Source organism: Pygocentrus nattereri, chromosome 7 (genome assembly GCF_015220715.1).
Source record: "Pygocentrus nattereri isolate fPygNat1 chromosome 7, fPygNat1.pri, whole genome shotgun sequence".
Lineage (NCBI taxonomy): Eukaryota > Metazoa > Chordata > Actinopteri > Characiformes > Serrasalmidae > Pygocentrus > Pygocentrus nattereri.
Window position 1 is genome coordinate 38,929,193 of NC_051217.1, and position 27,002 is coordinate 38,956,194.

The 27,002-nt window shown below is 40.8% G+C and overlaps 2 protein-coding genes across 2 annotated transcripts in view; both read right to left on the reverse strand.

Moving 5' to 3' along the window:
* On the reverse strand, positions 1 to 11,466 carry LOC108437982 (vomeronasal type-2 receptor 1). The gene is made up of 6 exons (XM_017715446.1): positions 11,225 to 11,466; positions 9,789 to 10,080; positions 7,132 to 8,004; positions 3,247 to 3,474; positions 2,210 to 2,333; positions 1 to 1,082 (listed from the first exon to the last, which is right to left on the reverse strand). Exons 1-6 carry the CDS (start codon positions 11,464 to 11,466, stop codon positions 1 to 3), a joined length of 2,841 nt encoding a protein of 946 aa, XP_017570935.1.
* Positions 11,467 to 20,769: 9,303 nt separating this feature from the next.
* Positions 20,770 to 27,002, reverse strand: part of gmps (guanine monophosphate synthase) — a 39,179-nt gene continuing 32,946 nt past the window's right edge. The window contains exons 14-16 of the mRNA XM_017715425.2: positions 26,071 to 26,201; positions 25,607 to 25,779; positions 20,770 to 24,035 (exon numbers count right to left, since the gene is read on the reverse strand). Of these exons, the coding sequence (XP_017570914.1) occupies positions 23,934 to 24,035; positions 25,607 to 25,779; positions 26,071 to 26,201 (406 nt within the window). The 3' untranslated portion in view covers positions 20,770 to 23,933. The remainder of the gene's footprint in view (positions 24,036 to 25,606; positions 25,780 to 26,070; positions 26,202 to 27,002) is intronic.

The window sequence follows — 27,002 nt, forward strand, 5'->3', positions numbered from 1 at the left end:
TCAGTCGTTCAGGGATACTGTGGAGATGGTGGTGCCGTTCGCCTCTGTTGCCGTGGAGAGAGAAGCAGATGTCCCGGTGGCCTTGGAGTCACGGGACTTGGCCCTGGGTATCATCATCTCCTCTGTGTTCCTCTCAGGTTTGACCAGCAGCACGTAGCACTTGGGCAGGAAGACGCACATCAGGAGGCCGAAGCTGGACGCCAGGATGGCGAAGATCTGTACGGCCACCATGAACTTGCCACGAGTGCTCAGGTAAGCGGGTACAAAGGAGATCCAGACGATGAAGAAGACCAGCATGCCAAAGGTCACACACTTGCCCTCGCTGAAGTGGTCCTCCAGCTTGCGTGCCACAAAGGCAAAGATGAAGGCCAGAAGGGCTAGCAGGACGTCGTAGCCGAACACGCAGCAGATGAAGATGATGTTGCCCGGGTCGCACTCCAGGATTATCTTGATGTTTTGGGCCGCTGTGTTTTTCACAGGATGTGGTGGGAGTAGGATCAACCAGACAGTGCAAGCCACGGCTTGGATTAGCGTACATACTGCCATCATCACCCTCTGGTGGACAGGCTTTATTGGGTCAATGTCATTTTTCGGTGGTGCCGCTGGAGCAATGGCGGTCGTGTCTGGGCTCTGCTCGGAAGCAGCCGCTGCTGCTTTGGCAGCCTTGGCTGCAGTTTTGGTGGCCTTTATAGCCCTCGCCCTGAGCATTAGCAAGGCAGATTTGCCCATGAGAGAGGAGAGGACGATGGCGAAGCCTAGTGCCAGCGCCACCTGGCTGGTCATGCAGGACCACGGTTGAGGCTTCCCTAGGAACACGATGGAGCACAGGAAGGTGACCACCAGCCCCAGCAGCAGAGTGAAGCTGAGCAACGGGTCATTGACCTGTACCAAAGGCGTGTTCAGGTACATCATGAAGACGACAACCACCACGAAGGTCAAAAGTGCCCCGAAAACGGCAATGACGATCAGGGTGATGCCCAGAGCCTCCCCAAAGTCCAGGAACTCGATGGTCTTTGGGACGCAGGCATCACGGTTAGCATTGGACCAATAGTCTGCTTCGCACTGGATACAACCTCTGGCATCTGTTAGAACAAGCACAGGAGCTTCAAATGGACAAATCAAGTGATGCGTATTGCACCAATTTGCTCAAATGAAATCTGTTTACTGCAGTATGGCACATGTGGGAATTTACATATTGATGAAACATCTCAGCATCTAAAAGAAATGATCTAACTAATAGTTTCAGGAATTTTCCCTTTTTGTTTTTTGGTATTGAGAATATAACATACAGAAAGAGGAGGTAACCTTGACAGCTTGAGGGCACTAGAGTTAACCCTACTAAACCATCTTAGTTTAGTTCTAGTCTTAGTTCTCAGTCCTATTTCTCGATTAGGTAAGCAACATAGAACGCATATTTTTTATGTATTTATATAACTTCCCCACTGGGCTTGTCTGCATCGGACAATCCCAACAGGCATTTTCTCTTATTAGGCCTGGCATCACTGGGGTTTAAACTCAGAACCTCCTGGTAGGGATGAATTCTTAGTCCAATGCATCAGTCACAAGCTCCTGAAAATGCTCCAATGTCTGCATCCTTAAATGTTTAATACAGTATACAAAAGTCATTTTTTCAGAAGGACTGTAGAAACACATGGTCTATGAATTCACACTAGCATCAGGAGGTTGGGAGTTTTAATCCAAGGGATCCCACAGCTGTCTATATCTGGAAGGCCATGAAGAGAAAATGCACTGTGGGATTGTTAATGGGGAACCCAGTTAATGGGGAAACTAAGCAAAAAGCAAATTCTATATTGTTTACATAACTGAAAAACTAGAAATGAGAGTTGAAAGAACTTTTGACTGCACTAAGAAGTTTGAGTTGGGGAAACTCTGGTCTCCTCATGTTGAGTTAACTTAAGAAAAGGAGTATAATCAGTTTTCTCATGACTAAGTTCAGCTGACAATTTTTTTACAGTACAATATTTACAGCACTCAAACTGTAATGCTTGTTTCCAGTAAAGACAGGAGTATACTACTATAAATCAACACTATCTTATGCCCTGAATATAATATAAATTTGGGAAATGAAAGAGTTAAAACGCAATGTTTAAAGAAAAAAAAGTCCAAGATCCATTGTTTTACAGTGTAGTAGCACATGCACACAAACAAACATACAAAAAACACATGGCAGTAGATAGTGGCACCTGACCTGTAGTGTTGGAGATCTCGCCATCCGCGCAGGGGATGCAGTCAAAGCAGCAGACGGGCTCCCCTTGCCTGATGCCCATTCTGGTTCCGGGCTGGCATCTCTCACTGCACACGGAGCGTGGGGCCTGCAAGTCAACAGCAGGGCGAGACATAGAGCAAATCGTTTTTCTGTGCATTTAATGCAACAAAAAGTGAGAGAGGTTTTCGAGTTTTGGCCATATTTCAGTCCAATCTGTATGGTGTTTACTTCCATTTTTTGTTATTTAGCCCCCTTCCTCAGAAAACGTACATACCAAACCATCTACAGTTTATTCTCACTCACAACATACTGTAATAGCAGAGCGCGACCTGGGGGGGGAGGCACTGCTGCTGCTCTAATGCCAGGCTGCCTCTGTTGTACTGCCAGAGATAGACTAACGTAAGTTTCAGCCAATCATATCAGACCTGAGACATGGTAAGCCAATCATATCAGACCTTATTCGTTGTAAGCCAATGCCCCCAAACCTCCCCTAGTACAGGCTTAACCCCCCATCCATGAACCTTTAGAGATTCTCCTGCTTCTATTGTATTTAAAAGTTATTTGTTTATTAAGGCAGATGACTTTATTGGTTTATGAAGAAAGCTGTGCTGCCTGTTTTATCACAGCAAGGCCGTCTTTGTGGAGAGGTATGGGTTTTCATAGCAAGGGGTTTTAGCGCCTCCCCTTTTGCCTCCTCGTTGCTCACTAGCAGCTCAACGTTTCACACAAAGGGAGACAACAGTGTCCTAGTTAACCTGATTTTCAGCGAACAAAGTTTTATTTGACTATACTGATTTTAAAAATCTGGTCCATTTGCATTTTACTATTGGATCGGCCACTAGGGGGTCTGCAGCAAGATGTTGCGAAATATCAGCGAAATATAATCGTATACTAATATAATCATACACTAATCCACTGACCTTCAGTGTGAAATCTATAACAGTTTGTCTTTGTGTCTAATTTTATCCCTCATTAAAACCTAGTTAGCTTTTCAAGCCGGACATAATGAGCTCACCCACCTGCACCATGTCGTTATGCCAAATGATCGAGGAGTTGTCGATGAACAGCCTTTTACTAGCGGGCGCCGTGCTGTTGTAGAATCCGATAGAGGTGTATGTCACGCCCCCGTCTGAAGCCCTCTGCCAGTTAAGGATCTCATAATATCCCATCACTTCGCCGTCGTTGAAGAATATCTCCTCTCCGGTGTGAGGAACATTAAAGCGCAGGTTTTTCAAGTAATACATCAGCTGGAGGAGGGGAACAATGGCAAGACACGAGTCTCCGTTAGAACAGGCGGCACAGATATGATGCAGATAAGTATGAGGTCAAATGTTTGGGAACAACACCAACTTTGCAAGAGAAGTGCCGAAAATGTAATATAATATGTCTATTAACATAAAAGAAAAGTCCAGTTTTGAATTAGTTTAATTTGTTACATTAAAATGATTCTTGATTCGGGTTGCATCTGCTGATTCTCCTGCATCTCTAATCACACCACCTGATTTCTCAGTTCAGACGCTCTTGACAGGGGAATTCCACAGGTTTTTCAAAATTTGTGTGTAATTACATCTGTACGATGTAAATAAAGTCATTCAGAGTGTTTGTTTTGTTTTTTTTTGTGTGAAACTGACAGAATTGTTTACAGTAGCTGATAGGAACCAGAAAACTGAGGATTTAAATGCCTCGTAAAAAGCTCCCTCACAAAGTTGCTATGAATACACTGCCTGAAGTCATTGATGACATTGCTTTATTATAGTTTTGATAAGACAATATGTCATTTTCAAAATCTATTTATGTGTAGTTTGTGTTTATTTGCTGAGAAAAGTGTTAATATTTGAATAAATAAAATGTGCAGAATATTAACTATATATATATATATATATATATATATATATATATATATATATATATATATATATATATATATATATATATATAATAAACAGTGATTTTCTGGATGTTAGTTGGTTTAACCGATTCCAAAGCTCTCCTCGAGGAAGCCCTGTATTACAGTATTATATGTAGTTAAAAAGCAGCTCCTGGTTTGACCAATCAGTGCTTCAGTAAATTGTTCTCATGATGTAATTAATGATATTAACAAATGTCTGTGGTGGCTGTGAAGGTGTCAAGGAGAAATGTGGACCCAAGAAATTCTTGTTACTTTTTATTGTTTTTATGTTTATTTGAATTATGAATATGACTTTATTCTAATGTATATTGTGATAAACTCACTGCTGAGGTAAATTGTTTAAAAATTTGCTTAGATACCTAAAAGTTTCGCACAGTACTGTGTGTATATATATATATATATATATATATATATATTTTTTTTTTTTTTTTTTTTGTGGCAGAGAGATACATGACGGTTGCTGCGAGACCCTGTAAAGAAATCAGTCAGTAATTTCTTCTACAATTAACCATTTCACATTGAACCACTCTGAATGAACTCTGAACAACTGCAGGTACTTTGTAAAAAACCAGTGGAGCTCCTACTGAAGGCTTGATTAACACAAATGAATGTGTTCAATTAAGATTGTGTAAAGTATTCATTAATTTACTGCCCCATATGAAGGTCTGTTAGACTCTGTTAGACTGAAAAGAGCGTCTTGAGATTTTAGGCTTTCAGCAGTAAATTATAAGCCTATAGTAAAATGTGTGATCATAAAAGACATGTTCTGTTCATTTGAGGGGGGCTTTCACAAAAAAATTATAAATAAATGAAATAAAACTACATTTATTTCATGCAGTTACTGAATAATTTGCCTCACGATTTGTGCATGTAAATTCAGATGGACAATCCAAAATATATCCTGGTCAGTAAGGGGCTAAGCTAACGATAGCTTAGTTAGCAGGCTAAATGCGCCACACAACACATATCTGACAGCGTGTCCGATGAATTCTGGAGCACCTATCATGCTTAGTTTTTCTGAGATTTTTTCCTGGCTTATATTTTCCATTTTTCGATCAGCGCCACCTATCAGTGAGCTCCCACACCACCAATCAGTGAGCCCTCTGAAATACCAGTGAGTGGAACATGTTAATTTGATGTGAAATAGAAATTTGAAGCATTATTTTAAAATCCCTGTGTAATCTTTAAACAGCATCAATTTTAAAATGCCAGGTTATAACCATAGCACTGGTCAACAATGATTTTGCTACCTGGAGAAAAATACCTGATATAAGACATTTCAGGTATGCTGATTCCAAATCTATAATCAGAGTTTCTCTAGCACATCAGGTTCTTGAGTTATGCACATGTCAATATTAAGCTAATGTATTGCTGTACTGGTGCTTCTCATGCAAATATAGAGTGTGCTAAGATTTTCTCATTTTGAAATTGAACAGAATTTAGCAATAATTTGGGTGATTTTGGGGTGCTGAATCCAAATATGGTCATTAAAATTCAATCAACTAAAGTTTAACTGTCAATATTGAGGATCAACAATGCCAGAAATTTGCAAATTCTTATAGCGACCGCTTTGATCTGTCAATAGATAAAAACAAAGTTTTAGTGCTACATCAAGTGATGGAATAGTGTTTCTGGGGCACTGACTGCTAATTTAGCCTCAAAGATAGTTTTTTTGAAAATATGAAAAAAATCGAGATATTTGGCAAATGCACCAAATACAACACACTGCAAATGTTTCCAAGAAAGCAACAATCTGTTCACCCAAGATATTTTCTAATCACTTGTGGTAGTCCTGCATAGTAGCTCTTCAGCTATGACCATGTACCTGATGAATGGAGACGGTTTATTGACTCAGGTAAAGATAGTTTGAAGGCAGTGCTTCTACACCATGGAAATGAAAAGCCCTCTGTACCCATTGCTTTAGCTTGAAACATGAATCAATGGAAATTATTCGAAACCCCTAAACTACAGAAGTCATAACTGGCACATCCGTGGAGATCTCAAGGTAGTATCTCTTCTCCTGGGTCTTCAACTGAGGTACACAAAGTATATGTGTTTCCTGTGTCTCTAGGACAGCCGTCATGATGCACATCATTACAAAGTCAATGGATCATAACTCAGATGACTTTAAATATCTAAAGCAAAAATTTGGGGCAGTCCAAAGTGATGCCAAGCTTAAAGCTGGGAACTTTGATGGACCCCAAGTCCGTGAGCTTATTAGAGACAAAGACTTTCCATCTAAGCTCAGACCCCTTGAACTAAGAGCATGGGAATCATTTGTTCAGGTGGTACAGAATATCTTGGGCAACCACAAAGCCACAAACTATGAAGAACTAGTTGACGACATGCTCATATCATTCAAACACATGGGTTGCAGAATGTCCCTTAAGATTCACTTCCTTCACTCTCATCTTGACTTCTTTCCACCCAATTTGGGTGATGTGAGCGATGAGCATGGTGAAAGGTTCCATCAAGATATCTCTGAAATGGAGACCAGGTACCAGGGGCGCTATAACGCAAACATGATGGGTGACTACTGCTGGTTTCTACAGCATGAAACTTCTGTGAAGCACAATCGCAAGAGCAAGTGTTTGTCACACTTTTGAACCGTTTAGGCAGACTAATTGTGGACTGTAGTAGTTTGAGATTCCTCATATGATTGATTTTGGTATCTGTGTCTTTTTTCACCAGTTGTATGTTCATGGTGTACTTTTCTAATAAAATCATTGACGTCGAGTTTGGCGATTGGCATTTATTGGCATAGTTACGTAACTCAAGATCCTGACGTGCTAGAGAAATTATGTTTGCATATTTGGAATCAGCATACCAAAATTAGTAAAAAATCAGTTGTTTTTCCTCAGGTAACAGACAAAGTTTTTTTTTTGTTGACCAGTGTATAGTTAATGAACATGTTTTTAGAAGACTAAATAAAGCCACTTCTTGCCTTCAGACTTTTGGCTTGTATGCATGTGAGTTTGGTCGTGTGCAGACTCACCTGCCAAGGTTCAAAATTACTGATGTTGGCACATGTATCACCTTCAAAAGGTCCTTTCCCAGGCACACAGTGCTCGAGATTATGCAAAGCATATGCCACCGCATACACGGCCTTATACACATTATAGGTTAGTCTCAGCTGGGACACATCTGAGTATGTGCTGTTCAGCTTCTGCAGATTCTCCTTGCCATTGCACAAGCCTTCTAAGGCTGCCCTGGTGGACACTTTTGAGGCTGTGGCATTCCCTGCCTCCCTGGCTGCCCTGGCATTTCTCAGCGCTCGGGTGTAACTGAGTGTGCAGTTGAAGGCTGTCTCCCAAAATTCCTCAGTCAGCGCATCCTGGTAGGGGTCAATCCCGAGCAGGTGGTCCTGCAGGCCCGGGATTTCGGCCCGCTGGATGGCGAAGCCCAGGGTGCCACCCAGCACGGACATGATGTTGGGTCGGCGGGCGATAAGGGAAGATGTGACCCAAGATTCGCTGGCAATCCAGGTACGGTTGGTGACATTGTTGCGCAGCAGCTCCTCCACTAGAGGACTCAGGTCCACGTCCGAGGAGAACACCACCACGATCTTGGCTGTGGACTCGGTCACAGAACGCACGATGCGCTGGATGGTCTCGGGCGAGGTGAGCTTGGGCAGCGTCTCTGCGAAGGAAATGCACACACCCGCCTCCTCCACTATCTCCTTGAAGCGTTTGATGCCATACTTGCCGTAGTCGTCATCCGCCGCGATGGTGCCCACCCACGTCCAACCGAAGCGTAGCACCAGCTGGGCCATGGCCACCGACTGGTGTTCGTCACTGGGGATGGTGCGCAGGAACGTGGGGTACTGGAACCGGCTCTCCAGCACCGAACATGAAGATGAATAACTCACCTGAGAGAGCAGAGATGCAGACAGATTAGATCTAGTGTTTAATGTGTCATTTCCCATGGTGTGCAGTATTCTGTAGTACAGCATTATATCCCTCGTCCCTTATCCGTTTGTCAGAACTTAGAATTTTAGATTATGTTCATTTTCTCTTTCTTTTATACCAGTCAATGTTCTCTCACTACAATCCCCACCAAGTATTACATCAAATAACCATTGGGAAACCCTGTGGTGTCACCCCATTCTAACCACTGACCTGCACTTATCAATTATCTAATTCATTCAGCCAAGCTAGCATTAGTGTAGGTCCTACCTCAGTCATGGAACAAAATCCCCAAAAGCAATCCTGTGTTTATTCCACACAAAACCGATGTTAAAGAGAACATTCTTGCCCTTTCAGCCGGAGGAAAAAAGCCAACCTGGGCTAAGATATCTGGATATCCAGCTATCTTGCTCACCTTAGCTTTAAGCTTGCAGTTGTTCTCATCTAGCAAATCATTGTAAATGTTCAAAATAGTTACTATAGCTGCGATAAGATCTTCTAGCAGTAACATTAGCTATCTACCTTTCCTCCGCATACACCAGCTAACGGACAAACGAAGAAAACAAAAGTTTGAAACATGCTTGCCCTCAAAACAAGGCAGTTGTAGTTTTAGAAAATGTCGTCCCAACTTCAAGATAAATCATCAGAAGGGTTTTTTACTCATCTTTAAACCAGAAAGTCTCTCTCTAGAGCAGAGGTCTTTCATTAAAATTCAACAGGGTCTAGTTAAAGTAGATTTCCTCAAGCAAAGGACCGGAACATCATAATGTCTAACTTGCATTATGATCCAGTGCCATATACTGTAAACTGAAGTATATACTGAAGGTACGCTATATTGCCAAAAGTATTCACTCACTCATCCAAATCATTGAGTTCAGGTGTTCCAATCACTTCCATGGCCACAGGTGTATAAACCCGAGCCCATAGGCCTGCAGACTGCTTCTACAAACATTAGTGAAAGAATGGGTTGCTCTCAGGAGCTCAGTGAACTCCAGCGTGGTACCGTGATACCACTCCCTGGATAGGACCACCCTGCCGAACTGAAATAATTCTCCATAGTTCATTGGTTGTAGATCCAGGTCCACATAGGACAACGTCTGTGTCTGGACTCAGACCGCGGTCCATCTGTTCGTGACCTCTGCTCTAGAGACTAATGCGGCACCACTCTCAGCTAGCAGATGTAGCAGATAGCGATGCTAATATTTTTTTTGTTTTGGTGTCTCTAAAATGTAGTCAAGTATAAGACAGTTGCTGAACTTTGCTCCTTAGTTTGACATTCTTAAATACAATGACATATAAAAATGCACAAAAGCACATATAAACATTTTGTATTCAAGATGGTTGCTACTAATGTTTTTAGGCTTCAAAGCGCTGCTAATGCTTTTAGCAATGTGATGTGCTCTTTTTGTACTTCTATATACCAGCAGAAAGCACATGGTCAAGTGTATGTGAGGTTACAAGAACTCAAAGCAGTTTGAAGTGTGTGGTAATGTGTGAGGTGAAGTTTTCACAATGCTAATTTATGGATATATACCTCAATTACTTTTTAGCAAGCTTACTACAGCCTTATAGCTGCAGCGTTAAACTAAAGAAGCTACGTTCAGACACCAAACCTGTCTTGGCTCATTGTGTAAATTTGCTATTCAGGTCACTATAGCCCGTCTTGGAAATATAAGACCAGCTAAAATAACTCAAATAATTGCAAATTGTTACACTTAAAAGGTCAGACTCAAAGCAGAGACCCTGCCTGTGGGAAATAGTAGAGGCCCAGGATTCGAGCTGTGGCGATGGACAGGTCACAGCCTCCGGCCCCCACCAACGCGGCCAGAGGAGCCCCGTTCCCACAGCGGTAGTTGGGCACGGCGTAGTCCTGCCCTGTCAAGTACGTCAGAGTGCCCTCCACCGCCTTTGAGATGGTGAAGCAGGAGTCGTAGATGACGTAGCCTAGGTCAGTGTTGGGCAGCAGTTTGGAGCTATTGTTTATCTCACTAATAGCGAAAAGCATCGTCTGGGTCCAGCGGAAGGTACGGAAGTTAAACCTGTGTGGAGTGAAGAAGAGGAGGTCATAAAAGTCCACTGATCGAGCATAAAGGTCATAAAGGTCAATGACAACTTCATGTAATATCATTCAGTGTGGGAGGCATTAAACTCTTCAGACGCCTGGTTCCAATCACCACCACTGTGAGCAAAGCAATTCTGACCACACTGAGTGACTGTGTTTATGTTTTAATCGTTTAATTACGCAGTAATTTAATTATAATGAATTGATTATAATTTAATTATAATGAAAATTGGTGGAACTCCTCTTTATGTTCCTACATATTTATCAATATTGACAGAAATTCTGACAAGCAGTGACTGACTGCTAATCAAAATGCTGCATCATACACCATAAAAGCAGTTTATGTTTGTTAATTGAAGCTGTTTGAGTTTTTGTTGCACTGTTTAACTGAAATTATTGAAGTTTGACATTATATCAGTCAGCGTGATGTTTTTTCTAGCACCTATCAGAGCCACATCATCATCAAATGACCTGGACCTTCTGAAAAGTCCTGGAGCTGAATCAGGTGTCAAAGCAAGAAGAGTATCTGGCCTACCAGACACTGCACTACAGTGTACCACTAGATGTCACTACAACACAATAAAAGTACAATGCAGCAGGCCAGTCACCAACTCTCAGCAGGCCAGTTCTAACTCAGTGGACCCACCCTCTGTCTCTCCACCAACTTCAACACACCTGCTCCAGCCAATCAAGATGTTAATAAAGACATTCATATTCATTAGTTGGCACAATAGTGACAGCTTTTGTTTGGAATTGAATCTCAAGCAAGGGTGGTGACCACTGACACTGACAAAGACCCATTTCCTTTGATGGGGCTGTAATAGATAAAGGTCTCCCAGTGGGATTTAAGTGATTCCTGCGGCACAGTTGATTATTATATCAAATTGGCTGAACAGATAGCACCACTGAGGATGACAATCATTGACCTATTAAGCTTGAACAGGCTTGTACTTCACACTTTGCCCTTGGTTTGCAAATAGATTACAAAGTTCCCTTTAACTTTTTATTGAATTTGTTGATGTAAGTAAGCAATCAAAGCACCATTTACAACCACTACGTTTAAACAAGTGTAATCCCTTCAAACTGTGCCAGTCTACCATATCAGTCTGAATGTATCTTACCCCTCACAGCCAGACGACACGGGCACGGATGATGTGCTGTTGCCGGTCGAAGTCAGCCGGTTGTGCACGGAAAACATCCCCCCTATAATCACCTTCTTCTTCTCTACCTTCTTGTAGCCGCTGAGGTTGAACGTGGCCTTCAGTTTGCAGGTGGCCTCTCCTGCAGTGGACGCGTAACACAGCCACACCACATATAGTCCCAACAGCAGCCCATATTTGGCAGGAAATCCAGCTATTGCCATTTTAGCCGGAGAGGTTGCAGTAAAACATGTATGTCTCTCTCTACAGGTGTTTGGAAATGTACCAGCACTGCTGTTACTAATGCTTCGCTTCCCATCCCGTCTCACGGGACCTCAGCGGATTGCATAAGACAAATCAGACAGGTATCCTCTTATGTCAGGACTGGAGAAAAACACAGGCAATGTATTTACTCAGGAATATGTGTGTCCTCCCCTTAAAGCCTTAGTCACTGGTCATTGTGCATTAAAACAAAAGATGCTTCTTTAGGGGTTCTTTAGTGAAGGCAATGGTTCTTTCTTGCTTGAATGGTTCTTTGCATGGTAAAATGGCTCTTCAGAGTGATAGAGAATGTGTTGTGTACGATTCTATACGTAACCTTTGGCAAATGGTTCTATGTAGCACCAAAAAGGGTTCTTCTATTGTTACAAGCTTGACATCGTGACCAGCAGAACCATTTTCAATAGGGTTCTATATAGATCCATGTACAACACATTCTCCATCAATCTGAAGCACCACTTCACCATGCAAAGAACCATTTAGGGGTTCTTTAGTGAAGGCAGTGGTTCTATTTAGAACCATCGGTTCTGTATAGTGTTGTGTACTGTTCTATAAGTAACCTATGGCAAATGGTTCTATGCAGCACCAAGAAAGGGTTCTTCTATTGTTACAAGCTTGATATCGTGACCAGTAGAACCATTTTCAATAGGGTTCTATATAGATCCATGTACAACACATTCTCCATCAATCTGAAGAACAGTTTCACCATGCAAAGAACCATTTAGGGGTTCTTTAGTGAAGGCAATGGTTCTATTTAGGACCATTTCTTGCTTGAATGGTTCTTTGCATGGTAAAATGGCTCTTCAGAGTGATAATGTGTTGTGTACAATTCTATAAGTAACATTTGGAAAATGGTTCTATGTAGCATCAAGAAAGGGTTCTTCTATTGTTTTAAGCTTGATATCGTGACACTAACAGAACCATTTTCAATAGGGTTCTATATAGAACCATGTACAACACATTCTCCATCAATCTGAAGAACAGTTTCACCATGCAAAGGACCACTTAAGCATTCAAGTGGTTCCCTATAGAACTCATGGTTCTAAATAGAACAATTACCTTTACTAAAGAAGCTTTGGAATAAAAACATCTTTTTTAAGACTCTATACTTTTATATGAGCTCAAAAGATTTATATAGTAAATGTTCAGATATTGTGGGACATCAAGTAATATATTACAGTGTTAATTATTAATGGACAGTTATTGACCGTGTGCTGGGTAGTACAGGTGTGTTAGGTAAAATGGAACAGTGTGTCAGGTATTATGGGACAGTGTTAGGAAATGAGACAGTGTGTTTGGTATAATGGGACAGTGCCTTAGCATTGTACCCAACACACTGGGACAATGTGTTGGGTACAATGGGACAATGTGTAGGGTATAATAGGACAATGTTGGGTATACTGAGGCAATGTATTGGGTACAATGGGACAATGTGTAGGGTATAATAGGACAATGTTGGGTATACTGAGGCAATGTATTGGGTACAATGGGACAATGTTGGGTATACTGAGGCAATGTATTGGGTACAATGGGACAATGTGTTGGGTATAATGGGACAATGTTGGGTATATTGGGGCGATGTATTGGGTACAATGGGACAATGTGTAGGGTATAATGGGACAGAGGGTTGGAAAATACGAGGCAACATGTTGGGTATTAAGAGACAGTGTGTTGAGTATTATGGGACAGTGTATTAGGATATATAGGAAAGTTTGTTAGGTAGGAAAAAGACAAGATGCCCTGTGATGGACTGGCGACCTGTCCAGGGTGTATCCTGCCTTCTGCCTGATGACCGCTGGGATAAGCTCCAGCATCCCCTTGTGACCCTGAGGGAGAAGCGGCTTAGAAAATGGATGGATGGAAGGAAAGTTTGTTAGGTAATATGGGACAGGGAATAAGGGATAGTGTGTAAGGAAAAAGGAAAAAAGGAACAATGTTAGGTGTTAGGACAGTTTGGTAATGTGGGCCACTGTTTTATGCATTAATGGACAGTGTGTTGGGGATTATATGACAGTGTATTAGGTAATATTGGATGACGTGTTAGGGAATTTAGAACAATACCTTGTGGGACAGGGTACTAGGAAATGTGTTAAGTATTATGATATAGTGTATTGGTTATAATGAGACAGTGTGTTAGGAAATATGGGACAGCGTGTTGAGTATTATGAGAAAGTGTGTTGGGCATTTTGTGACAGTGTATTAATTGGATGTTGATTAGTACAGGATAGACAGCGTCTGTCCTACACTAGCCTATAGCCTAAACTAGTCTAAATGCGTTTCATAGGCCAAAATTTACTAAGCCTCTCTTTTATTAAATTTCCTATTTCCTGTTTTTCATCAGCTAAAACAGCCATAAACAAGTCAACATCTATGTTAAACATGCTTCCTTTCAGTCATTCAAATAAAGGGAGTCAGATGTGAAAGAAAGGAGCCGTGCAGGAGCAGCTGGCACGCTTGAGGGATGTGATTTGCCCTCACAGTGACAAGCTTATGCGAAACGCTGAGGGGCTTGATTTAATCGAGATCAACATGCACCGGTGTTCTCAGTAAGTGTGCGCTTCAGGGCCTTTTCACCACCGCGCATGCGACACTCGTGCCGCGCAGCACCATAACAGGCTCTGCTACTGTATCTCAGCATCCTATGGGATATCGTTGTTTTTGAAGGGAGACGTGTCACTACATGTCTTTCAATCAGCCGAGAACAGTGCACCTGAATCCTGACATCTCACGTACAAACTACAGCACAGCATAAACAAAACGACATGTTTCGTATTGAGATTGATTGACAGAATCAGATTTTGTGTTTGGAATGGACTGAAATTTGGTGGTTAAAAAAAAAAAAAAATTTAATAGCTTATTTTCGTTCCAACCCAGTTCCAAACACACCAGCAGGGGATCAAAGGCTGTAGAATAAACAGTGCTGATTAGCTGCCTCAGGTGTGTTGAGCACAAGTAGAACAGGGACTGGTTGAAGGTCCTTCAGATGAATGAAAACACGTCCCGCAAACATACAGAACTAGAGAACTGCAATAAGAGTGGAAATAGCTTGAGCAGATTTGACCTGTACCTAAGTAACAGTATTGCTGTTAGTGTGAATTAATGACTCAAGAAACCGTAAAGGCACCTTTCCAAAAACAACTTGAACAGTACAAAAGTAAGAGGCCAACAACACTTAAAAGGAATTCCATTGATATTTTTGAAAAAATAAAGTCTGCATTATTAAATTCTGAAGATGTTAACACAGTGTGTTTACATGCATTTAATGATCCCATAACGGCAGAAAATCAGATTTTGCCAGTAATCCGATCAATGCTTCGACATACACTTGACTCATCGTATAATGGAGAAACCCCAGGTCTACAGGAGTCAGACAGTAATCAGATTTCTGCTTTGCAACCAGCCAATAAACTCACAGAAGACGACGTAACGTAAACATAATGCATATCTGAAACTTCATGATGCTGCATTGCACCGCTTTACCTGAAAACATGAAGATGCATCATCTAAAACCTTCATTTCGTTATGTATTTGGTGTCGCTGTGGCGCTACTCGTTTATTTCTGGTAACATCGTCTGTTATCACACATGCTCAGTGTGAGAAATCTGAAAGAAATCAGAGTAAGAGTTCACATGCACTGAGAAATCTGATTTCTAAAATCCAGACTGAGATTTCTAGACCTTACTCCGATCTAAGAAATCAGAGTGTGCTGTTTACATGACCATTTGAATAATCAGATAACTCCAGAAATCTGATTATAATCGGATTATCGGGTGCATGTAAATTCATTCAGGTTTTATGTGAAATGTTCTGTCCTAGAGGAACTTTTTACATTAAACAATATTATATGAAAAAGTAGTCAAACTGCTGCCTGGCGCCTGGGATATTATTTGACACTGTCTTTTTAAGATGATGTTTTTGGCCTGACACACATTTCAATCCATTTATGGTGGAGGGATACATGCAGGGCACTGCAAGGCAAAATAGTTGGTCTACAATTAGACTACATTAAGTGACCCTAATTCCCCACACTATAAACAATTTTGCAAAATACCCCAATAATGATCAATCTGATTATATTTAACCGCTTAAAATATCATTTAATGTAATCTTGGGGTCACTTAATGTGAAGAGCTCCAGTTGGTCTACAATTAGATTACATTAAATGACCCTTATTCCCCGTTGTGACCATTTTCATAAAAAATTTTACCTCTGCATTTAACCCATCCTGCAGTGAAACATCACATACACACTAGGAGGCAGTGAGCACACTTGCGCATATATCCATAGCACCCAGGGAGCAGTTGGGGGTTAGGTGCCTTGCTCAAGGGCAATTCAGCCATGTCTTCTTGGCTCTGGGGATCGATCCAGTGACCTTCTTGTCACAGGGCCTGTTCCCTAACCTCTAGCCCACGACTGCCCCAAGGGCATCACCGTTTCACACCAAACTACTTGTTAACCAGCGAAATATGTGTGAAATTTGAAAAGTCAGTGGAATTACATACTGATCGATGTATAGAACTTTGGTGGAACTGCTTTGAACATCCACCATCAGCATAAGAACTGTAAGTCTAAAATAAAATGATCAGCTTAATTTGAATCCAGTGGTGCAAATTAGGCCGACCAACATCAGGAAGCCATGGCTCACAAACTACAACGTATAATTGGGTTAAAAAAAACATTTTAAATTAAATATATTACATTGATATCTCATGCTTCATATGTCAGTATTAATACAGTAGTATTGTTAACAGAAATATTATTACCAGGAATAATAATAAACTGTATAGAGAATCAATTTTATTGCCAAGTAAATGGCTTTTTTTTCTTTCTGCCAACTGATCTACATGTTGGTATAAACACTTTTGCAAAATACCCCAATAATAATCACACTGATGATATTCAACTGCTTAAAAGATCAGGCTTATTACATACTAAAGCTTATTATTCAGTAACTACAGGGACTTCAGACTGGTTGGCAAACTGGTTGAGCTGTTCTCAGGTTACAGAAGCGTGTAATAAAACCTTGGGCCTGCTGGTGGGCCCTGGCCACTTAAGGGGTTAATATGCATCATTTCACAATCCAACAAATAATTACAGTTCACTAAAGAAGTGTAAAATGATTCCAGAGCAGGTTAGCGCTGCTTTCTACTTGTCTTAATAACAAAAACAACTGTTCTGGGTTTAATTAGACTTTTTGAACTGTATCTGATTGCTATATTTGTCATCACTGCAACTCAGCTATATACTTTTGTCGACAACCCCCAAAATTAAAAAAAATTTTTTTTTAAATCATATAACTCCAAAAAGTGGAGGGGATGTATCCCCCTCTTCCCTCCTCCCACTATCAGTGACTGAATCTGAATCCATGAATTTAATTTTTGATTTGTTGGACCACAGGACACTTTCACTTCACCTCAGTCCATTTTAAATGAGCTCAGGCCCAGAGAAGGCGGCAGCATTTCTGGATCCTGTACATATGTGGTTTCTTCTTTGTGTTTTAGAGCTTTAACTTGCAGTTGTGGATGCAGCGACAAACTGTTTTCACAGGCAGTGGCTTTCAGAAGTGTTTGAGCTCATGCAGTGATTTCCACTACACAATCCTGTCTGGTCTAAATGCAGTGCAGTCTGAGGGCCCAAAGACCAGCAAATACTGTTTTTAGGCCTTGTATCTTGTATACAGACTGCTTCAGATTCTCTGAATCTTTTAAATGTTATTATGTACCGTAGATCATGAAAAGCAGAAGTTCCTTGCTATTTTATGTGGAGACACATCATGATCATGCAGTCTTTCACAGAGTGGTAAACCCCTCCTCATCTTTACTTCTGGAAGACTCTCGGTCTATGATGCTCTTTTTACACCCAATCATGTTACTGACCTGTTACTAATTAACCACCAGGTGTTTTTTTTTTTTTTTTTTTTTAGCATTAAACAACTTTACCAGCCCTTTCTTGGCCCCATCCCAACTTTTTTGGAACAGGTTGCTGGCATCAAATTCAAAACAAGCAAATCTGAATCCATGTACAATGAGTTAAGACTGTGTCTTTGACAAATGGTGGGAGTACGAGGGGAGACTGATAGAGGGAGGAGAAAGAACTCTGAGAACTAAGGCTGGAGTTCTGGGCGGCTCCTGCTTGGAGCCCCTTGTGACTGTGATAGGACTGACAGAACTAAGGAACAGGGAGAAGATGTGGGAAATGGAAGGCAGACATGGTCCACTCCCTAATTTTAAATAATCCATAGCTCTATTCTGAGGTCAAAGACAAAGACACTTTGCTTCTCATTGGATGACCACCCCTGAAAAATCAGGACTTGCCGTACAAAACAGCTACACTAGAGGGAGACATCTCCCCAATGAGCTTATGATCATAACAGCAGCAGAACCCTTTTTGGCAGCATATAGAACCATATACAACACATTCTCCATTAATTCAAAGAACCATTTCATCATGCAAAGAACCTTTTAAGTAAGGAATGGTTTTATACAGAACTCATGGTTCTAAATACAACCATTCCCTTTACTAACCAACCCTTGAGGAACAACATTTTTAAGCATGTGGCTGAATTAATTAGAAGGCATGTCTGGATACTTTGACACACAATGTAAATGGAGAACTTGTGATAAAAGGCATACTGTAGGAACATGAATGGCTCAGTCTTGTGACTGTCAGGCATATGGGCGAGCGAGAGCACACCAACTCTCGCATTAACTGTAAAAATCCCATTACACACATTCAAACTGAGGATTTTCCACAGAAGTTTTCCTTTTATGGTCAATTTCTTTTGCAATAGATTTCTGAAACCTACACTATAATTCCAATAGTATTCGCTCATCTGCCTTCCCACACACAAGAAATCGAGTGAGACCCCATTCTTAAAGATCCCACGTCTTAATATGATAGCGGTCCACCCTTTGCAGCCATAACAGCTTCAACTCTTCTGGGAAGTCTTTCCACAAGATTTAGGTGTGTTTATGGGAATTTTTGACCTTTCTTCCAGAAGCACATTTGTGAGGTCAGACACTGATGTTGGATGAGAAAGCCTGGCTCTCACATTCTCACCCTAATTCATCCCAAAAGTGTTCTATTGGGTTGAGGTCAGGCCAGTCAAGTTCTTCCACACTAAACTCACTCATCCACGTCTTTATGGACCTTGCTTTGTGCACTGGTGCACGGTCATGTTGGAACAGGAAGGGGCCGTCCCCAAACTGTTCCCACATAGTTGGGATCATGAAATTGTCCAAAATCTCTTGGTCTTCTGAAGCTTTAAGAGTTCCTTCCACTGGAACTAAGGGGCCGAGCCCAACTCCTGAAAAACTACCCCACACCGTAATCCCCCCTCCACCAACTTTACACTTGGCACAATGCAGTCAAACACCGTTCTCCTGGCAACCGCCAAACCCAGACTCGTCCGTTGGCTTGCTAGACGGAGAAATGCGAGTTGTTACTCCAGAGAACACGTCTCCACTGATCTAGAGTCCAGTGGTGGCGCTTCACACCACTGCATTCCACGCTTTGCATTACGCTTGGGGATGTAAGGCTTGGATGCTGCTGCTCGGCCATGGAAACCCATTCCATGAAGCTCTCTATGCTGTTCTTGAGCTAATTTTACATGGCCGACCACTTCATGGCTGAGTTGCTGTCATTCCCTCTTACCTCCACTTTGTTATAATACCACGGACAGTTGACGGTGGAATATTTAGTAGTGAGGAAATTTCATGACTGGACTTGTTGCACAGGTGGCGTCCTATCATGGTACCACACTGGAATTCACTGAGCTCCTGAGAGCAACCCATTCTTTCACTAATGTCTGTAGAAGCAGTCTGCAGGCCTAGGGGCTCGGCTTTATACACCTGTAGCCATGGAAGTGATTGGAACACCTAAATTCAATTTTTTAGATGAGTGAGTGAATACTTTTGGCAATAGTGTATATGACAACCCCATTTCCAAAAAAGTTAGGATGCTGTGCAAAATGTAAATAAAAACAAAATGCAATGATGTGCAAATGATTTGAACCCTATATTTTATTGCAAATAGGCCTGTGTTTCGAGCTGTAGAACGATTATGAAATGCATACTATATGTAACGTCTCCAATAACTTGAAGAGGAATTCCACAGATTTTTCATAATCTCTGCATAAATCAATTGCTGAGATTTAAACAGTCATTCAGAGTGATGTGACGTGAAATGGTTCATTGTAGTGAGATTTGCTGACTCGTTTCTTTACAGCGGTGGTGATGGAAACCAGGGATCACAATGTCTACAACACAATAGCTTTAACTATCCAAAACAACCAGTAAGCCAACAGGCTTCTGAGTTTTTCTATGTACATGATGGTAAGTACAACAGTGTTTTAGGGTCACTGTCCTCCTATTTAGAGGAAAAAAAGTCAATATTTCGAGAAAAATAGAATTAATAGAATTACAATATTAATGTGGCATTAATACCAGGAAAGGTCACAATATTGTGTCCAAAAGCTTTGCAAAGTGAAAGCAGCACCTCCTCATGTTAAATGAGGGGCGATGAGATGGTGGAGTTAACCTTTCATATCGATTCACCCATAAAGAAGCACTCAGTCTCCCTGTCTCTCCTGCACATCAGCACCAGCCTGTTATTAGTATAAGAAACGGCTGATTAGGCCGGGCCGTCTACACGGCTACTGGGGGCTACATCTCCGCACCATTCAAAGTGCATGATGTTTCATACACAGTGAGAATGATTATCAAAATGATCCACAAAGACACAGGAGTGAGTGGGCCTCCGGTACCAGTACAGCAACCAAAACCCCAACACGTTATGATAGCCCCCCTAGTTAGCCCACTTTACCTTCCAAATATTGACTTTTCTCATATTTTAAGGGAAAAAAAGTTGCACTATTGACTTTTTTCTCAAAATAGTATGACTTCTAAATATTATGGCTTTCTTATTCAAAATATTAGTCTTTTCTTGTATTATTACGTCTTTCGTCTCAAAATAGTTTTTTTTCTTGTAATATTACGACTTTATAGTGCGACTTTTTACTCTAAATATGACTCTCGAAACAGTGAGACTTTATTCTCAAAGTCTACTATTTTTTTTTATTTCTATTAACAGTGGCCCTAAAATGCAGTCATAAAGAAGAGAGGCAAATCTGAAAAATTGTTTTCTTTCAGTAGTATCCCTAGAACTAAGCATCTCGCATCAAACCACTCTGAACGACTTAATTTAAATTGACTTAATTCAGCTAATCTAAATATACAAACCACCAGAAGGAAAGTTAAACATGGACTTCTTTATTAAAGCTCAGATCTCATACAAATTTCAGTTCTTCAGGAAACTGCATGCAGTGGCTTGGTTTTGAGGCACAATACTAAGGAGAAAAAAAGAGCTTTGTTCATTTTCTTACAAAAAGAAAAGGAAAAAAAAAAAATCAAAACAGAATTGCATAAATCAAACTGAATGCCATGTCATATTGCAATTCAACCCACTACTAATTTGAAAGTTCATTTTAACTTGGATTCTCTTTCTGAGTAGACGCATGTGAAATATACACGTAAAAAGGCGACGGAGGGAGAGTCGTTAAGAGCGGGTTTGCGGTTAAGACGATGAACGAGTCCACCTTGCATTTCTTTTTCGTTTTCTATTTAAACGAGAGATTCTGAAAAGAAACGTACAAAGACAATAAATAGCTAGGCATGTTATTCATCGTTATGACACTTCAACTCTTATCTACATCCAAGGTTTGAGTGCGTGAGTTCTATTTTCGCCCAAACGAACCTCTGTGTATAGTCGAGGAACAGAACAAAGACCCTCCTTACCCTTATTCAGGTTCAGGCTCTGACAACTGCGGAAGTTCTACGAAGGCCAACTTGCGAGGGCTGGATTTCCACCTGTAGCTTATGAATTTAACAAAGAAATGACCGCAGCGAGGCCTTTTCTCTGTCCCACAGCTCAAGCCTCCTCTGTCCAGCCATGGGAGAAAACACTCCACCACACAGAGGAAAAGCACCAAGGCCTTAATGGGTTAAAAACAAGACGTGGTTAATGTGCAAAAACGGGTCCCCGTACACAAACGCATGTGCATGGGAGCAGCCAAGGTGATGCCATGATCAAAACGACCAGGATGAGGGTGAAAAGGGTAACAATTTACTTTTGGGAACTTTTTTTTTTGATTGGGGGGGTCAAATCAAGGTCGTTCACCAATAAAGCCCACTTCTAAATGGTTTACACACTATACAATAAGCTTCATTCATTATGAATTAGTTTGTAATTGGAGGTCTTTTAATGTGTCACTAATATTTGCTGTTGTCAGCTGAAATAATGCACAATAAACACTTTGTCAGGACCTTATGCTAATTATTGAGCCTAATTTTTTTTTTTTTTTTTTTTTTTAGAGTGGAATCATTTTATTCCTATAGGCTCCAAGAAGTCAGGTAACTTTTTGAGGTAATTAGAGTTTAATAAGCCACTAATACTTTCATATTCTAGGTAGCTATCATAAAACAACATCTCAGGCATCAGGCAGAGCATTCATCACCATTCTGTGCAATAACTTTCTGTGAGAGGCACCTTTCAGAGACATGACATGATTCAGACGTCTGGTTCCTATCACCACCACTGTGAGCAAATCTGACTCTAGAAATGAAGGATAAACTAACGTCTTAGAAAAGTTGTTTTGCAATCAAAATATCATGAACAAGCTCTGAATTTGAGATGGACATAAATTTGATTAGTGCCTTTTAGCCTCTAATGAGTGAAGGTGAACTCTACTAGTATTAGACTTGTTAGGTGTAACAAAAAACCCAATAAGTCTAAGGGACAAAAATCTGCAAAAATCATGACCTTAGCTAGTCAATAATCAATACAAACAACCGGTGTGAGCTTGTAAGATCGTAATAATTATTTCTGAACATATTTATTTGCTTTAAGTGATTTTTCTAAGTACAATTCTCTCAATAATTTGTCTTTTTATTAGAAATCTACTTGAAACAAGCCAAATTATTGGCCAATACAGCGAGATAACTGGACTATAATTACTTAAAACAAGCAAAAATGTTTGGAAAAAAGTCAAATAATCTTACAATAATCTAAACATAAGAAATATCAGATACATTAATGCGATTTAAAATTATTTCACTTGCCAAGACGTATTTTTGCAGTGTAATGCTACCTATGAATAAGATGCTGCCAATTATTCACTAATGAGTATTTCTGAAGATTGATTCTATAATTTGGACAAAGTTTTTACTGCTCTTCATTCGAGTAACAGTTATTAGTAATTCATATAACAGACTTGCAATCACAATAAATAAAGATGAGTAATTTGTAAATAAACCATTTAGAAGTGTAATCTGGCCTTTAACAGAAAAAACTAAACTAAAACCCTTAATGATTGATCCTTCAAATAAAGTGTTACCTGAAAAAAGCAGACAATGACTCATATATTCACTCTCTATATTCAACGTCTCATCACCATCATTATACTTCTTAAAAAGCAAAAAAAAAAATGCAGCACACATTAGTTTGCCCTCCGCAGTGGGAGCGTCACTAAGTCTGGATAAGTCCCTGAAAAAAAAAAAAAAAAAAACGAAAAAAAAAAGAACTTTATGAGAAAAAGACAAAGAACCAGGCACGAAGTCCAGGAAGCTTCCGTCTCTCTCCAGGAAGCTCCTTCACAGCAGAACGTTTCTGTTCGACTAGTCACGGTTCTCCAGAGTGCGAGAACGGCATGACCAAGAGGGGGCAAAAGCAAACTCAAAACTGCGGCCCCTCGGCTTAACGTCATCAACTATATTTGGCAAATAAACATTAGAAAAGGAAAAAAAACCCACACTGATTGGTCACATCAACGGGTGAATGAGCTACTACTGCCCGCAGCTGATTTCATAATAAATACCGCCAGAGACTTCAGAGAGAAATAAGAAGATTCAAGAAGCCAGCAGTGCAACAGAGCTGGTTTATGAGGAAAATAAAGCAGCGATGCTGGAAAAACCTCTCAAATCGACTGCCTGTCAACAAGCTGTTTATCTGTGCGTCACAGTCCACCAGGACACGACGGCCTGCAAGAAATCTGACCTTTGACGTTTTAGCGTTTGCAGGAAAGTAACAACCTGTCACAACACAGAGGGCTGATACCTGAAATAAACTAAGTAATTGTACCATCATTAGAAACCAATGATGAGCTGTTCATTCATTTAATAATAATAATAATAATAATAATAATAATAATAAAAGCCCCAGAAAATGAGGCAGTGTTGAAGTAGCGGCTTCGGGTGTGTGCTAATCACAGTACTGCCTGCCATCGTAGGGAATGTTGTGTTCTCTGAAGGTTGTGGGGTGGGGGCCTTAGGGAGTGTGGCAACACCGGTATAGTGAGATGGGGGGGGAAGTGGGGGAACAGAAAGAAAAGGGGAGAGCGCCAGTCCACTACTCTGCTCTACTCCCACTCTGTGGTTCCCGGAGGTTTGGATGTGAGGTCGTACATCACCCTGGAGATGCCGGGGATCTTCTTTATCTCGCTGACCATCTTCAGCACCACCTGCAGGCAGAGAAGAGCACTGAATATTCAAAAAGCTGAACCATAATATTAGCAGTGTCCCATTCAACCTACGCTCAGCGTGCCTTGCTACATCCTCAAGGGGAAAATGGTCGTTGGGATGGACAAAAACATCATGAAGGAAAGACGGTTTGATGTTCACTGATGATAGAAGCCTATAGCCAACTGAATGACTCACTACATGAAGTTGTTTAACTCAAATAGATCTGCTTATCTGAATTCTAACACTGTATGACCTAGTAATCAATCTATATAAATGGCAAATGCACACCACAAAGCTAAGAGCAGAAGTAGCTGGGCCTGTGCTTTATGAAGACTGATAAGTACGGCTGGGCAATATGAGAATATATCATTATTGTGATAAATTATGTCACAATATAATATGATTTCCTGATATCACAGATGTGTTTAATCATAAAAGGAGCAAAATTAGTCCTGTTTAACTGAATTTAGTGCAAGGCAGTATGCAAAATATTGAATAAAAATGACTATTCATAATTTTTGAGATACTACTGATATATACTATATAGCACTACTGGCTCTTTTTTCCTTTTCCGACTGATCAGATGTCTGAAAGAAATAAAAGTGCCATATCATGTCGTGAAAATCGAAGTATTACAATATTATGTGGTTGCCATATCGCCCAGCTCTACTGAGAAGAAGCCTGATTATGATGCTTACAAGGTGATTATTGCTGTGCTGGGAAAATGAATTGGCAGAGAACTAGAGAGGACTGGATTTACCTTTACACAGCTTGCTGAATAATATCAAATATGTGCACAATGTTGTATTTACTCTTATTTATTATGGGGCCTTAAATAGCCACTGTACATTCCTTACTGTCGCTGCCACAGGTTCTTCAAAGTGCGATTTACCATCTGAGCAAAATTTGCAGCACTATTCATACAGCTTAAGGGTGCCCGTGAGTCAGAGGAGTTAATTATAAAAATCATTAAGCAAATTAAATGACAGTTTTGAAAGATGTTGGGTTACGGAGTGAAATGTTATTTATATGTAACTCTTTTTTCATATATGATTCTCATTAACACATTAAACAAAGAAATTAAAGAACTAATGGAACTAATTTGGGGGGTGTAATCAATTTTTTTAGCTACAAAATATTGCGCTTATCATTTTTAGATATGGCCCAGGCTGGATAGTAGCAGGCATTAAGTAGAGTCTCAAATCACAATTATGTCTAGGCTGAATGCCTATTTTTTGTTTAATTACTACAACTGTGCTACAGATAAACTATTACAATAAGACAGACAATGTTATCCCAAACTAGTAGATATTGCACCACTTACAAATAAGACCCGTGCATTCTATGGCTGGGAAAAATGGCTGCGATCAATTGAGAATGTCCAGAAATAGAACTGACAAGCCAAATAAACCAGTGTAAACAGATTTGGATTGCTGAAAGATTGTTCTTTGCCACACCAACGAAATATTTGGTGTGTCCTCTCACTCAAGCCTCTACACTGATACTGAGGAACAATGCTGTGCTTCAAATGTACAGATATGGCCGCAGAAGCAGACGAACAGATGCCCACCTCCTCAGGGATGTGGTTGTCAGGCGTGGCAGGGATGCCTGTCATGAAGTCACTGGTGATGAAGGTTCTAATGACGACAGAGCGCCTGCAGGAGGGCTGCTTCTGCAGCGGGTCACGGTCGAAATGCAGAGGCACCAGAATGATGGGCATCTGACTGATCTTACTTGAGTAGCCTGGAGAGACACAATGACAATATACTGTTACGTTTGAGATCGTACAGCTTCAAACACTTTCAGATGCCACATCTTGTAACTCTGACCCTGATCTTACATTTAAAAACCTTGTAGTTGGGCTTATGATACACAACTGTAGTTTCATCCTTAGTTTAAGGTCTCCTGCAAGCCTGTTATTAGAGGAAATTAACTGAGGCGTCTCAAAAAGCCAGCGTAGTGTGGAATTAGAACCTTTATGCAGATGGCCGTAACTACTTCCACATCACGTGTGCAGTTCACAGCAGCTCTTACCAGACTCCCTCAGGATGGAGTGGGCTACAAAGTCTGCTTGTCTGAGTGTGCTCAGCACGCCTGTGGTCAGGAAGGTGGGCGTGATGTCAGTGGGTGGTTCCTTTACATGTGACCCGAAGACATATACAACTCTAGGAGGACAGGAAAAGGGAAGGGACTGTCAGCAAATATGATAATTATTACACAGAATACTGTTCAAAACAGCCTGTAGCGGAGAGTAAATGAGACAAACAAGCAAACTTGAAAAAGCAGTTTGTTTAGTCGGATTTCACTGGTTTGACTTGTGAAAAGCTGCCGAGGTCTACAGGAGACTCAGATCAGTCAGTGACTGATGAAATGATGCCATCCATTTAAGGATTCGGTCTTCATGCTCTCTGAAATAAAACAGCTTCTATAAACTGCGGCAGCTCTGAACTAGAAAGGGAGAGTATGTGAATGGACTTTTAAGTTGGCTCGACAAAGGCAGCTAACAGCGCTTGAAACATTAAAGCAGATGGTTGGTAAGCTATTATGCTGTTGTCAGTATTATCAGTATAAGACAAGAGGCTTGCACAGACTTTTCCATCCACTAGTTTTAACGTATTATGAAAAGGCGAAGATAAATAAATAAATCACCCACTAAACACAAATCACTAAAGCGAGTGATGGAACAGTTTTTTTTTGTTTTTGAATAAACGATGATGCATCGAGCCTTAAGTCACATGTTTCCGTTAACCCTGCGGATAGTCCGATCATAGTGCATAGCTTTCCCGAAGGTTGCTTTTGACATTATGAGATGCCTGATCCAAAGCTCACAAGCTGCGCTCCAATTAAAGGGCTGCATCCTTTACAGGCTGTATCTGAAGGCTGATTGCATCACAGCGGCACGACTAGGCTGACCCATTACAAAGGCTCCTTCATATGCAGCCGAGAAACGAGTCCTTTTTCCATGG

Excerpts from the sequence above, each read along its gene's own strand:
- LOC108437982 (XM_017715446.1), bottom strand. The coding sequence starts at position 11,466 with ATGGCAATAGCTGGATTTCCTGCCAAATATGGGCTGCTGTTGGGACTA. Across the intron at positions 3,475-7,131 it reads GTAATTTTGAACCTTGGCAG|CTGATGTATTACTTGAAAAA; the intron begins GTGAGTCTGCAC and ends CCCCTCCTCCAG. Across the intron at positions 1,083-2,209 it reads CGAGATCTCCAACACTACAG|ATGCCAGAGGTTGTATCCAG; the intron begins GTCAGGTGCCAC and ends TTGTTCTAACAG.